Source organism: Sphaeramia orbicularis, chromosome 21 (assembly GCF_902148855.1).
Source record: "Sphaeramia orbicularis chromosome 21, fSphaOr1.1, whole genome shotgun sequence".
NCBI classification, from domain to species: Eukaryota; Metazoa; Chordata; class Actinopteri; order Kurtiformes; family Apogonidae; genus Sphaeramia; species Sphaeramia orbicularis.
Window position 1 is genome coordinate 9510586 of NC_043977.1, and position 15092 is coordinate 9525677.

A 15092-nucleotide genomic window follows, 5' to 3' on the forward strand; every position below is an offset into this window, starting at 1 on the left:
TGTTCATTGTGTTGCACTGACTCGAGTAGGACTCCTAATTTCACTGAACACACAATGACAATAAAGTCTATTCTACTCTATCGATCCAGATCTGACTGCACCAGCGGACTGCAGCATCGCCTCATTGCGGCGCCGGGCCTGGGCTCAGAGCAAGGACTCAGTGTGGCATCAATCGGCCCCAGAGCGACCTGGAGGCCCCCAGGGTCCCCAGCAGAACCAGAACCAGGGGGAGGGGGATACTGAGAAGGGCTCCGAAGTACCAGGTCAGTCTGAGAGGGGACCTGAACCAGGACCCAATGAGGAGGTTCCTCAATAAAATGTCAAAATAAAGAGAAACATAACGTGCATGGACTTGAAAACCCTTGGCCTTCAGTCCACGCCAAAGTTTTTGCACATACAGACGGACTGAAGGATGTGCCGGACCCCCCTCTATGGACCTCAATCTGTCCTCAGTCCAGACCTCAGTACATAATTGTACAAGTAACGTGACAGACATGTATAGGGCTGGGTATCATGGCCAATTTCCTTAATCGATTCCATTTCAATTCAGAACTTTATGAATAGGGGGGCCAAGGGTAACAACTACCAAATTGATGAAAAAATATCTGTACGTTTATGAAAATGCAATGTGACAAAAGTTGGCAGTTTACCTTTACCAATGTAAAACTTCCATTATCAGTTATTTTAGCATGTATTAAAATATGAGAAGATTATTTTCTCTTGGACTAATTGTGAAAAAAGTACAGGTGATTAAATTATTCAAACAGGACTGTATTAATAACAGCCCATGATCACAGGATGACAAAAGGTTAAAGGTTACTTCACTTTATTCTGTATTTTACCCATCCTTATATACACACGCCTTAGCATTAGCATTCACATTAGTCTCAGTGTTAACATTAACATTAGTGTTCGCATTAGCATTAGCATTAGCACATTAGTAGTTGTGAGCTGCTGTTTTAGGCACTCATGGACCATCTCCAGATCTTCACCTGTACAGTGGTTAGAGGCCCCAATAGGAGAGTTAACCTAGCATACAAGTTTTGGTTGGCGTGGGAAATATGGCACCCTGTAGCTGTGAGGTGTAAATGCCAACCACAACGCTACGGCGTCATCTGTTATCATTCGGAACAAGGACCAGGTTCATGTTTGTGTTGAGGTCCGTTCTTGCAAACATTTAGATAATATTCTAACATTTCTAATTAATTAATAATAAAAGTTCCTCAGGGTTCCTGATTTGTTCCTGGTTCGTTCCTGTATCTGCAGGACGAGGCCTCAGATCCTGTCAGCTGATTGACGGTTGTGTTTATGCTGACGTCTGGCTCCGCTCTGATGCGTTTACTGCCCATTGTAATCTCTGTTACAGCCCTGCATTATTGTTTTAACCCATTCATCTGTGTCTTCGTCAGGGCGTGTTCCTAACAAGATCACCAGCTGGTTGTCCGAATGCAGGTACGGTATCCATTAACCACAACGCTAAACCACCACTTCACATTTAGCATGTCTGAGTTATATAATGACTTTAAATCTTAATATTATAACCATTCCTCCTGCTTGTACTTATACCATTAAAAGACCCTTTAAAGCATTGGTGTCAAATGAGTGGCCTGTGGACCAAAACCAGCCTGCCAGAAGTTCCAATCCAGCCCATGGGATGAATTTATGGAGTGCAAAAATTACACTAAAGATATTAAGAGTCAATGGTGTTGAGCTGGTTTTAATTCAGGTTCCACATTCAGACCAATATGATGTCAAGTAAAATAATAACGTAACCTGAATAATGGTTACAATTTTTTTTCTTGGTTCAATGTGAAAAAATAATATTACATTATACCTATAAATAATAACAACTCCAAAATGTCCTTTTTGTTTTAGTGAAAAAAACAAACATGAAATTATGAAAATATTTACATTAACAAACTATCCTTACTAATTGAATGTGAATAACCTGACAAAACTGGAATTTTTAAAGAAAATTAAGTGCAATTTTAACAATATTCTGTCTGTTACTAAATATTTTGTGTTTTTGTAGATCTGATCTGTAATGCACATGTATAAATGATAAGGTGAGGCAGAATATTGTTAAATTGCACTTACTTTACTGAAGGAATTTCAGTTTTTTTAGATTTTTCAAATCTTTTTTATTTGGATAGTTTGTAAATATTTTCATAATTTATTGGAGGTTTTTTTTGCCTAAAACAAAGAGACAAATTTGGAGTTGTTATTATTATTATTATTACTGGTCTGAACCACTGGAGATCAAATTGGGCAGAATGTGGAACCTGAAGGAAGGTGAGTTTGACAGCCCTGTTTAAAGCCTGTTCCACCCAAGGTTTTCATGCTTAGCTCTTTCAGGAGTTCAGACTGACTGTATTTTCATAGATAATTTTGGAAATTTCATGAAATATTAGTATTGTGTTTTTTGTCGTATAACTTGGCAGGGGTAGACCTTAAATTATAGTAATCATGTTTAAGAGACTCCGATCCAGTGAGGAAAACTCAGATTCTGACTGTGAACTAAACTCGTCACCTCACCAGACAGGATCATTTTAATAGATTATTGGTTCCATTCAGACCCAAAATTGACTTGTTTACTGTCCAGTTTAGGGTTGTTCATGAGACTGACCTTTTATTGATCAACAAAATCTTTGCAGACACTCAAAGGGACAATCGACCCTGTTGGTCAATCAGTGAATGGGATAATACATAGGATGTAGCATTTTTCAGTCAAAATCTAGTGAGCTCATGATGTTAGCTTTTGACTGGCAGCAATAGTAATAGTTTACTCTCGCTGGGCATGAAGTGGGTCTAGGATAATTAGCCTACAGTTAGCTTGGTACATGGGGTATTTAGCACTACATTTATCCTTTCTGTGACCATTAGCACAGGCTGATATAGCCTTAAGCAGGACGCTAACTAGTGTTGTTGAAATTAGGCTTCAGTTTACTAAGCTTTTACTTGAAAGGTAGCTAGCATCAGCACAGTTAGCTCTCGCTTGATGGGAAACTAGCATTAGGATGATTAGCTTACAGTTAGCTTACACCTGACATTTAGCTTTCAGAAGGATAGTGCTCACAGAGTTGGCTACTAGCGTAGGGATAGTGACCTTTCACCTGACAAGCAGCTTTCTAGCATTTTCGATAATTTTGTGGAAATTTAGATGCATGTTTGTAGCGTCTGAAGTTTTTCAGCCACAAAAATACAATTTAGCATCATTTTTAGCAAATTTTCATTGTCATACAAAGATACGAACATGTGGAAAAGCAAAACAAAAAATTTTTTTTTAGCTAGTATTTTTTCAAGAGCGTTTTTGTATGCAACTGAACTATTGTGACCAAGTAATTTCCCTTGTGGATCAATAAAGTTTGTTTAAGTCAAAAAGCAGCTATATAGTTAATTGATGCCCTCCACATTAGTTTTAATTGGTTTTGTTGTAGTTCATAGAGGCTAAAACACTGCAGTCTGTGTCAAAGCAGTGCAGACTTTTCAGATTATTGCTGCTGGATAATAAATTAAATACAGATGATTAAATATTGACTGTAATGGATTATCTCACTGCATATTGATTTGATACAAGTAAATGGCCTGGAAGGAATGAAAAAAAAGGGCAAAAAACTACTGGGTGATTTGGGAAATGATGAGTCAATAGAAACGTACCATGACAGACTAAAACAAACAGTGAGATTAACACACTATGAACTGGTTCACACACTGGTTTATTGACATGTTGGCCTGGAGTCTAGATGTGTGTTTTAAAGCAGCGTTATCAGCTGCTGACGTAGGGCCGACGCCTAGACATAAAACACACAGAACCACACAAAGGCAGCAGACCAACACCCGGAGATACGGCACATAGATCCGCTGAGACAAAGAATGAAGGAAAAGAAAAGATGCAGGAAGAAGGAGACAGAAGACGGAAAGAACGAATAAAAAGGGACGCAGAGTAAACAGAGGAGGGGCTCTGTCTGCCGGGTCAACACTGTTATTGCACACACACACACCGTCACACACTCCACAACTGCAATCATTCAGCTCTGGAAAGCTCTGATGTGTCCGTTGTAGCATCACCATGGTAACGTCAACTTCTAAGATCCCAGGTTACTGTAGCAACAGCTGCAAGACGGGGCCAACATGGCCGCCGGTGGGACGAGGGAGAGTTTGCAAACACTGCGACTGCGCACAGTTACACAATCATTTTTGTGTGTGTGTTGAAGTTTGTCCTATTGATAAGACCAACAGGTTGTGTAACAGCTCAGCATTTCAGCTCAGACCGTTAGCTTACTGCCACTGTCAACTAGTCTGGTCAGTAACACCTGAGTTAACTACATAGTTTAGTTGAGTTAGGCTAGCCTAGGTTGTAGCTTGGAGTGACCAGGAGTAGTTAGTCTTCATATGGTCACAAGTTAGTCTGAGATACTTAGCTTAGAATTAGTAGTATTGACTTGAAAGGCATTTAGCACTAGGGTATTTAGTTACAAGGTTGCATAGGCTGCAGTAATTTCAAATGGTCAGTTGGTGTTGTTGATGTTAGCTTTTGACTGGCAGGTGCTAGCAATAGTTTGCTCTCACTTGGCAGGAAGTGGGTCTAGGATAATTAGCCTACAGGCAGTTAGCCTGGTACTTGTAGCATTCACATGGTGTGTTTAGCGCTACATTTACCCTTTCTGTGACCATTAGCACAGGCTGATATAGCCTTAAGCAGGATGCCAACTAGTGTTGTTGAAATTAGGCTTCATTGTTCGAAGCTTTCATTGGAAAAGCAGCTAGCATCAGCACAGTTAGCTCTCGCCTGATGGGAATCTAACATTAGGATAATTAGCTTACACCTGACATTTAGCTTTCAGAAGGGTAGTGCTCACAGAGTTGGCTACTAGTCTAGGGATAATTATCTTTCACCTGATATGCAGCTAGCATACAGATAGATGGCTTTCACTTAGAATGCTCGTAGTCTCAGGATTGTTAGCTCTTGCCTGACAGGCAACAAGCATTATGGTAATTAGCTTACACCTGATGTCAGGTAGCTTGGGAAAGTTAGTTTTCACTTGACAGACATTTAGCACTAATATAATTAGTGTTTACCTGAGAGGGAGCTAGTATAGTGGTAGTTAGATTTCATCTGACAGGCAATTAGGATAAAAAATAGTTTTCACAAATACCAAGGGAACGGTCACCTGATCAGCAATTAGCATCAATTTTTAAGTCTTAGCTCTATGGACTGTTTGTGAGGTTTTTAGGTTTAGCCAGGCTAACAATAATGCTGCAATGTCTTTAAATTAAGCAGATCTTAAAAGATGATTGAACTTACCTGAGTGGCATTTAGCCTGAAATAATTAGCATTTACCTGGAAGGCAATTAGTGGAACAATGTTAGCTTTACTTAGACAGACTGATAGTTTTCCTTTTCAGTAACACTCTTATAGTATTAGCATTAAGTTCCTTGTCTTAACTTGATACACAATTAGCTTAGCATGTTAGCCTTAGCCTGAGAGGAAGTGATGCTTTAGTGTAATCTGGAATGATGAAATATGCCTTAGTTTTGTAATGGGTTGTATGTCTGTGTACTGTTGTGAATTCATGGTTTTGATCTGTTTATAGTTTGTAGTTAAGTTTAACTTTTGTCTCTGTTTTTTGCAGGACTCCCATCGGAGCGTCTCTGGATGAACAGAGTGCTTCTCCAACCAAAGGTAAGACACCTTTAACATGGATTCATATCACCAGAGCCTCAGGTGGATGTGTTTGGCTTTAAGATGGACAGAACTGGGATTAATAATTGCAGTTATTGAGTGGAAATCAGCCTGTTTGACAAGTTTAATAGATTAGATCATGCACTAATTCACCTGTTTGTGAGATTACTGCATAGCTATTTACAGAGATATGATACTGTATTTGATGAATATCATATAGTAATTTTGCAGTAAAGGAAAAGGAGAGCAACAAAACAAAAGGTTTCTGTGATCAGTTGGATGTGAGGTACATACTTTCACAGCTCATGCAATTCATGGAAAAGATTAGATTAGATTAGATAGAACTTTATTGATCCCTCAGGAAATTAAAGTTCCAATATCCGCAAATCACCAAATGTACACATCAAAGAAATATTACAAGAAAATAATAATAATAAAACAGTGAAAAAACAGGCACATTAGGAAGTAGTAGTAGAAATAATAAAGTAGTAGCAATAATAAATAAGTAACTGTGTTATAATATTATAAAAAAAAAAAATTGGACATTTATCTTTGAATACATATTAAATTATTATTGCAAGAACAGAGAATTTTGCACTAACTTCAGAGGATTATTGTACGACTTATTTCCCATATTTAACATTATACAGGGCTATAGCACATTCACAGCTGTTTTTCGTAGTTTTGTGGAGGCGTAGGTTGGTTTTTGGCTGATTTCTTTTTTTGTGAGAACAGGAGCACTGAGGAACGGCTGCAGCTTCGAAGATGACCTTTCACTGGGAGCTGAAGGTCAGTCCACAAAATAAACCCACAGTACAAACACGATTAGGCGTTTGTGCTTGTTGTTGTACAGAAGTACTTCCTGTTCTCCTGGATCTGCACTTAGAGAACAGGAAATGCTGACATTTTGGTAAATCCCTAATTTAAACACTGACTTGGATACAGATGACGTTCATGTTGAAGATGGAGATGAGGTTCCCACGTATTATTTCAACAGAATTCTTCATGACTTTTACTGTATTTTATAGTTTTACGCCAGTTAACAAATGTCAGCAGCAAGGTTATAATAGTTTTGGATTTTTCATTATAGTTTAGTTTTATTTATTTTTGACTTTTTTTTCTCTAATTCAGTTAGTTTTAATTCGTTTTTACAGCAGGTTTGCTAGTTTTTATTAGTTTTCATTATTTTGTAAGTGCTTAGTTTTAGTTTAGTTTTAGTTTTTTAATAGCTTTTCTCTTCTTCTCCGTCGTATTCAAATAAATCCCAGACAGGACTCTGCTGCTTTCTCCCAACTTTAGTCTCCATGTTTCCAGGTAGAGTGGGGACGAGAAGACAACTCTAAACGACAAGTGACAAGAAGTGACGGACCGTTAAATATCATATGGTGCCAGCAGCTAAAATTGCTTGAGGGAAATAAATTGATTTCATATCAATCCGACATTGACAAAGACGAAAATGAAAGGAATTTTATCCATAATTTTTAACACGTTTTAGTTAGTTTTGTAAGCACACAATACAGTTTCAGTTAGTTATCGTTTTTTTCTTTTAATTATAGTTTTTATTTATTTCAGTTAACGAAAATGTTTTTACAATTCTACTTTTCGTCATTTCATTAGTTTTCATTAACGATAATAACCTTGGTCAGCAGCAAATTAAAAAATATATAAAACAACCATATGATAAAAAAAAAAACTCTTACAGGGTGGGGAAGCAAACTTTACAATGAACATTTAGTTGTTTTTTTCTCAGCAGGCACTACGTCAATTGTTTTGAAACCAAACATATATTGATGTCATGATCATACCTACCACTATTATCCATACCTTTTCAGAAACTTTTGCCCATATGAGTAATCAGGAAAGCAAATGTCAAAGAGTGTGTGATTTGCTGAATGCACTCGTCACACCAAAGGAGATTTCAGAAATAGTTGGAGTGTCCATAAAGACTGTTTATAATGGAAAGAAGAGAATGACTATGAGCAAAACTATTACGAGAAAGTCTGGAAGATACTATTAAAGAAGAATGGGAGAAGTTGTCACCTGAATATTTGAGGATCACTTGCGCAAGTTTCAGGAAGCGTGTGAGGGCAGTTATTGAGAAAGAAGGAGGACACATCGAATAAAAACATTTTCTATTATGTACATTTTCTTGTGGCAAATAAATTCTCATGACTTTCAATAAACTAATTGGTCATACACTGTCTTTCAATCCCTGCCTCAAAATATTGTAAATTTTGCTTCCCCACCCTGTAGTCTAGTGATGGCATGTGCAGACGGATATTTTAGTATATTTTATGTGTATTTTACTGTATTTTTTATATATATTTTAAGTGCATTGTAGCATTTAAGTGTATTTTTTGTGCATTTTGGTGGATAATAGCTATGACGCCCAGTTATTTATGTGAATGGAAGGTGTGAAATTTGACCAAAGACAACCAGAAAAATGTAAAAAATCATAAATTCAGCTTCATCAAACCTGCAGATACTCTGATTGTGTATTTTGCGTATTTCTTTTTGGGATATTTGAACAGTTTGGTTTTGACAGCGATGCATTTACAACATACCTGAACTAAATCAACTCAAAACTCGACTCGTGTGTGTTGATGTCTCAGCCTGATGTAAAGTACACACTAGGACAGAAATGGGTGGAGTTCAACAAAATATAAAGAGCAAATAATGTTTGTTTCAACTGTAGAAGACGATGCACAGCAGTTGAATGGAATGAAACAGTAACAGTCCAGTGGAAAACACCACCATGTGTAGGTGTATTTCACTGGTCTGCAATGTTTCATAGATTGAATGTGTTAAATCTTCCATACTTTAAAACCCATTCTATCATTAATTAAAAAAAACATAGACTTTGTTTGTGAAACTGCAGACGATCAGCATTTGGACTGAATATATATTTATTGCAGACTCAAACTGGATAAAGTTTGTTATTATTCTTTTATTTTCTTTGTAACTCTTTGTACAGAATTAGTCCAGTGTGTAATTAGTGTGGATCATTTTATCCATCATTTATAATGGAGATGGGAATGAGTGGAGCTTCCACAAGTCATTGTACTTTCATTTTTATGTGTATGTTAGTATGTTTTTGGTGTATTTTAGCATATTTTAATGCATTTTTTGGGGTTTTTATAGTATATTTTTTGAGCAGGTTGGTGTTTTGAGCAACTCCAGTCATTCAAGGGTGAGGGGATTCAGGTTTGAGCTTTAACAGCTTCACTGTCAGTTACAAAAACATTATTTATGGCCAAATGGAAATGTAAGGTTAGTGGATGGAAACATGGTTCAGACTGGTTCAACACAATAACTTTGAGGCCTGTTGGACTTGTATTAATGTTGATGAAAGGAATATTTCAGCAGTTTTGGTTTAATGTTTTTGCGCATTTCAGGGTATTTTTAGTACATTTTTGTGTACTTTTGTTGGTGTGTTGTTGATATTTTTTGGGGGCTCATTGAACTTTTATTTATGTGAATGGAAGGACTCAAATTTTACCAAAGACCAAAAGAAAAATGCCTTAAATAGTCATAAATTCAGCTTCATCAAACCTGCAGATACACTGTGTATTTAGCATATGTTTGTATCTTAGTGCATTTTAATGTATTCTTAGTGTTTTTATGTATCTTTAGTGCTATTCATATTGTAACTGTACTAATCAACTATTACAGCAATAGAATAGAATAGAATAGAATGTCATTGTGGTGAAGCACAACGGTTGTGTGCTCTGCAGCAGTTCAGAATTGAAAATCTTAAAGAAACAGACACTATACATTAAAAAAAAATACAAACTTCGAACAGGAAAGTGTCTCTAAATAATCAACTTTTCATGAACTCAGAGAAACGGGCCTGTTTTCAGCTTTAAGGCAGTGTATTTTACTGTGAATCCAAGAGTTTATTGAGTTTAAGAAGCAGGAGAATATGAAACTGAAGTCATGAAGGAAATACTTCATCCTTCAGTTTATCAGAAATCGACACATGGAGAATTTTCACTAAACGGGAAGGAAATGAAACTGTAAACAGAACTAAAACTGTCAGAAACATCATGAAAATCCAATATTAACTCAGTTGGAGATAAAACTACTGAAAATACTGGAAGAACTCCAGTACGAGTATATCCACGTCCTGCTCCAGTGTTGTGTTTCAGTCGCATTCCACCCTTTGTAAAACCGATCAGACGAAGGCAGCGTGGACGATGTGTCTGATGTCAAACAAACACCACGGTGTCAAAACCAACACTGGGCTCCGTCCTCATTCCTCAGTCCTGTCCCTTCACGAAGGAAAAGTCAACAGCGTTGGAGGCGTGAAGACACTCAATGCTCTGCTGGCATCCAGGGGGCGTGGCCTCAGCCACTCTCTGATCTGTCTGAATGCAGGTGTGATGATGTGAAGGCGGCGGCTTCACGGGTTATGCAACCGACAATAGGCTTTAATGACTTTATGATGAGATGCTCAGCGCTGACAGGTGGGAATGTGGAGTATGTGAGGGAGAGGTCAAAGGTCAATGCACATATGACCACACCCACTTTCTGTTTCTGTTTCCTGGTTGGTCGGTGACTGTTGATGACGAGTCGTTTAAAAATTAATGCATGGAGGATATTAATTCATTTACCAGTATTTATCATTTAGTCCTTCATACTTAGATTAGATTAGATTCAGCAAAATTAAATTAAAATAAATTAAATTGAATGAACCCTAATTAAATTACACTAGACAAAATTAAATTAATTAAATTAGTTGGATTAGATTGCAAAGTAGTGCAAATAGCAGAAAATTGCTGTAGCACCAGAACAAAAATCTAATGTGTAAAATGGACAAGTTGTAAAATAAAAGCCAACACGGTGTAAATGTAATGTTACTGTTCATCTGATGGAAGATGCAAAAATAAAATAAAAGTAAATGGAAAGTGGACACTTCAATCTTTTCTGTACATTTGTTAAAACTCCTTAAATTTCAGACTAAAAACACACATAATTTACAGTGTTTGATGCAGATTAAATTCAAAATGAGTCTGATTTGACGTGAATGCTGTATAAATGGTCAAACATGTGTTGTATTCGTCTCCCAGGCGTTAAATGCACCGACTGTTCCCACATTAAAATTCCACCCGTTAACGTGTAACAGGTCACGCATGTTAATTCAAAACCACTGGAGGTGACGACTTCCTGAAGCTGCTCAAAGTTCACCAAGGAAACAACGGCTTCTTTAAAATATACTCTGGTTTATTTACGGCGTCTTCAGCTCGGATACAGTTCATTCACAGCTCGGACATCCTCAGGTCATTATTTATACTGTTGAATAATCAGTTCATTTCCAGTTTTTTTAAATTAACAATTTACAGAAAAATATACATGAACCAACTGCAGGACAGTGTACACAAAAACTGCATAACCATTAGGGATGTAACGGTACAGGTTATCCATGGTTCGGTATGTATTGCGGTTCTTGAGTCATGGTTCACGGTACCGTACGGTTTGGACGCAGAGGCCGGCTGGAGCCCAGCTGTGTGCCGAACCATAACTGGGAGCTGATGGAGAGCCTTAAGGCTCATTTATGTTGACTTCACGTATGTAAATAGGTTTATCCATTTCTAATGTTGTCATGTGTCACTGCCTTCAGACTTCCATGCGTCATGTACGTTGGAGTGAGTGTTTCTCAATCAATCCACCCGAAGGCGCTGCTCTTAATTACCATACTGGCCGAATACCACAAAGAAGAGTAAAGTTTTTTTGAGAAGAAGAAGAGGAAAGTCAATAATAACAAACATGGTGATGACAGAGGAGGTTTTACTAACATGGATACTAATGTTAATATTGAAAAGAGCAGTTTTAAGTAGAAGGGCTGTGCTACGCGTCCATCACGAGCCGGGCTCCGCCGTGTCCGGCTCTAGACGGACTCCGCTGCGTCCAGCTCCAACCAATGACACTGGAATTCCGTTAGTAGTCTTGCAAAGCTGTAATATGAATGCGAGTTGTCTGGAAATGTCATTTGAGAATGAAAAATGAACTGTACCACAGTACATACTCGTACTGAACCGTGAGGGGTGCACTGTACAGTACGACGGTACGGCACGTACTGTTGCATCCCTAGTAACCAAATGCACAAAGTACACAAGAAATACACACAAACTATGTGACTGTATGAACAAAAAGCACAACATAACAAACTACAGGACAAGATACACATGAAATACATAACAATATATGCACAAACTATACAATATATTTACAAAATACACAACAATATATGAACCAACAACATGAGTATCTACACAAACTCAACTACATGTGAATCACAAGAAAAAGGGATGTTTTCAGCAAAAAGACAATAAACTGCCTTTTTCCTCAGTTATTTCCATGTATTGAAAGGATCAGTGGATAAACAGTTATTAAATATTTTAGATCAGTGAATGGTTTTGGGTCTTTAAGGGTTAATTCTGTGGGTTATTCTCTCACATGCATTGAATTATTCTGCAGACGTCGTCCTCCTCCGACTTTACAAACAGTCCAATCCTGTCTCATGTGGTGGTCCTGACAGTAAATACCTTCATTAAGTTAAGAGTGTGTTCTGAGTGGACGAGTCATGTATGAACAGATCTTAATGGGCTGTAATGATGTCAAACCCTTAACACAGGATGGATGAGATTAAAGGGCTAATGCGTCTGTGTTTCACAGTTGAATTCAACTTTTGTGGGTGAAAAGACTGGAAGTGAATCAGAGAATTAGACCAAAGAGGCCAACGGTGGCCGACGGTGGCAGCTTTAATCCACAGATGGAAAAGAAGACATTCATCTGAAACCAAGGGTTGGCGCTGTGGACAAGTCTGGACACGATCTGACATGAAAACAGTTTAGCAGCAGATGACGAAGCTGTGACACAAAGACAATCTGAAGGTTTTATCAGCAATTGTACTTTTAGATCCCATGCGGCTGAGTTTCTCTTTATGTTCATATTATGACTCATTACAAGTTGATTAGTAGATGACGGGAAATTCCCTCAGTTACTGTCTATTGACATGGATTCACAGCAAACTGATGTATAACTGTTTAAAGGTAGAACTGCTGTTACTAGTATAGCTACCAATAACTAGTACAGATACCCATAACTGTTAATACTACTACTCTAAATACAAGTACTGACAGTGGATATACTACTACTGCATTTGTTAGTACCAGTAGAAACCTCTACCATCTATGGCGCCATATAATAAATACTATTACAACTATATAAATGGATAATAATGATGGAGAGAAGAAGAGGAGGAGAGAGGAGGAGGAGCAGAGAGGAGGACAGACAGGAGGAGGAACAGGAAGAGCAGAGAGGAAGTCAAAACAGAAGGAGGAGGAGCAGAGAGGAGGTCAGACAGGAAGAGGAGCAGAGAGGAGGACAGACAGGAGGAGAAGCAGAGAGGAGGTCAGATAGGAGGAGGAGCAGAGTGGGGGACAGACTGGAGGAGGAGGAGGAGGAGCAGAGAGGAGGTCAGACAGGAAGAGGAAGAGCAGAGGAGGTCAGAGAGGAGGATAGACAGGAGGAGGAGCAGAGAATCATGACCACAGCAGCAGGTCCAGAGATGATCCAGGAAAAACCTGTGAGAACATAAAACCCAGAAGCAGGAGCAAGAAAAGAGGGGCAGAGAGGAGGAGGAGCAGCAGAGTGTCATGTTATGGAAAACAGTAGCTGTTCTTCATTAATGCAATGCACGGAGGTTTCACATGGTTTGGTAAAAACTAGAAAAGTCCTGGATTTCAGGGATTTTTTTGAATGAAAATACTCCAGCTTTAGTGCTATGTCCGTCTTTGTCTTCGTCGTTGACTTCATTGGCAGTTTCTTCAAACATCCTCTCCGACGCAACTACACAACAGTGTATGCACACAAACTACAGGAGGCAGAGACCAAAACGTACAAAAATACTCCATAAACTACTGTATAATCTATGTTTATTAATGACTGGTGTAAAAACACAACAAATCATTACTTTCAGACTAAATGGGTCTGATTTGTGTAACATTATTCATCGTCTCATTATAAACCATGCTGTTAGAGTTCAAATCCACCTGTTGAGTTTGCTTTTTACATATTAAATGTTCTAAATACTGGTCTGTATGTGAGTGAATATGAGCCTTCATGTATCTGTGTATTTACAGCCAACCACCTTCAGTCCAGTACCAGTAAACCTGACCCCTGGTGAGTCCACTCCACCCACTGCACCTTCATTAGATCAGACTTGTATCAGTTTGTGTGTCTGTTTCTCAGTGTGTTGCTGGTTGTGTTGTAGTTTTGGTCTGGCAGCGGATCAGAAGAGGTCTCAGTTTAAAGAACGAGCCCGAAGCATGAACTCGACGGGGTCGGGGAAGAGCAGCACTGTGTCCAGGTCAGTCCATGTCCTCCGTCCCACCGCTGGACACCTCCACAGGAAGTACACTCAGGTTCCAGGTAGAAGGAGGCGGTGTCACAGCGAGACGTTATCACACCTCAGACCAAAGTGAAACACAACACAAACACAACCAGATGTTTCTAAGGTGTGGCACAGTGAATGTGAAACAGTAGAAACTATATTTAGAAAATTTCCTCCTCTGCCATGTTGTTAAACCATGACAATAATGTCAGTAATTCTGCGTCTAATTATCATCATTTAACCATTAACCCACTGATAAAACACATGGTTTGAAACAGAAACATATGAAATGAGTTAAATCAACATTTGTTGCAACACATTTGTTTTAAAACTGATTTTTTTGCACATGTAATCCTGTGTAAGTCTGATTCCACCTTTATCTTTGTTGTTTTTCAGGGTTAAATAATCATATATTTTTCTTTCTTTCTTTGTTTTCTCATACAACAAAAATATACAGTGAATATGTGCACAGTGCTAAAAGACACAAAAAACTGAACTAAATGTGTTTAAAGGTTAGTGTGACCTTTGACCCCATGACAAGAAGCAGCACAATTAGAAACATCTGAGATGTTGAATAAAACCAGATTTTTAAAAATCAATTTTGCTCATTTTATTGATTATTCTGTTAATCTTTGTTCATTTGTTGATTATTTTGATTGTTTTTATTCATTTTGTTGATTTTTTTTGTGCATTTTGTAGATTATTTTGATCATTTTCACTCATTTTGTTGATTATTTTTTCCATTTTTATTCATTTCGTTGATTATTTTGATCATTTTTTTCATTATTTTATTCAACTGTTTGATGTATAATTAATTAAATGTACAAGATTTGAGTCAAAAGGAGTCTGAAGCTCTGATTGTGAGAATGAAAATATTTTATTAAATCATGGAAAGTCTTTATGAGTACATGAAACTACAGTGAAGTCATGAGCTCAGTTTAATTCCATTATATTATCATGTAAAGGGTCATTTAGTTCAGTAGACAAAGAAGATCTGAAGAGGAAAAGCCAAGA

General features: G+C 37.8%; 1 protein-coding gene across 2 annotated transcripts in view; it reads left to right on the forward strand.

Moving 5' to 3' along the window:
- The window catches only part of itprid2 (ITPR interacting domain containing 2), a 54558-nt gene that overhangs the window by 14017 nt on the left and 25449 nt on the right, over positions 1-15092 (forward strand). For both annotated transcript variants that reach the window (XM_030125021.1, XM_030125022.1), the window contains exons 3-8: positions 90-263; positions 1410-1452; positions 5634-5683; positions 6419-6472; positions 13828-13867; positions 13959-14054. In XM_030125021.1, coding sequence (XP_029980881.1) covers positions 90-263; positions 1410-1452; positions 5634-5683; positions 6419-6472; positions 13828-13867; positions 13959-14054 — 457 coding nt within the window. The remainder of the gene's footprint in view (positions 1-89; positions 264-1409; positions 1453-5633; positions 5684-6418; positions 6473-13827; positions 13868-13958; positions 14055-15092) is intronic.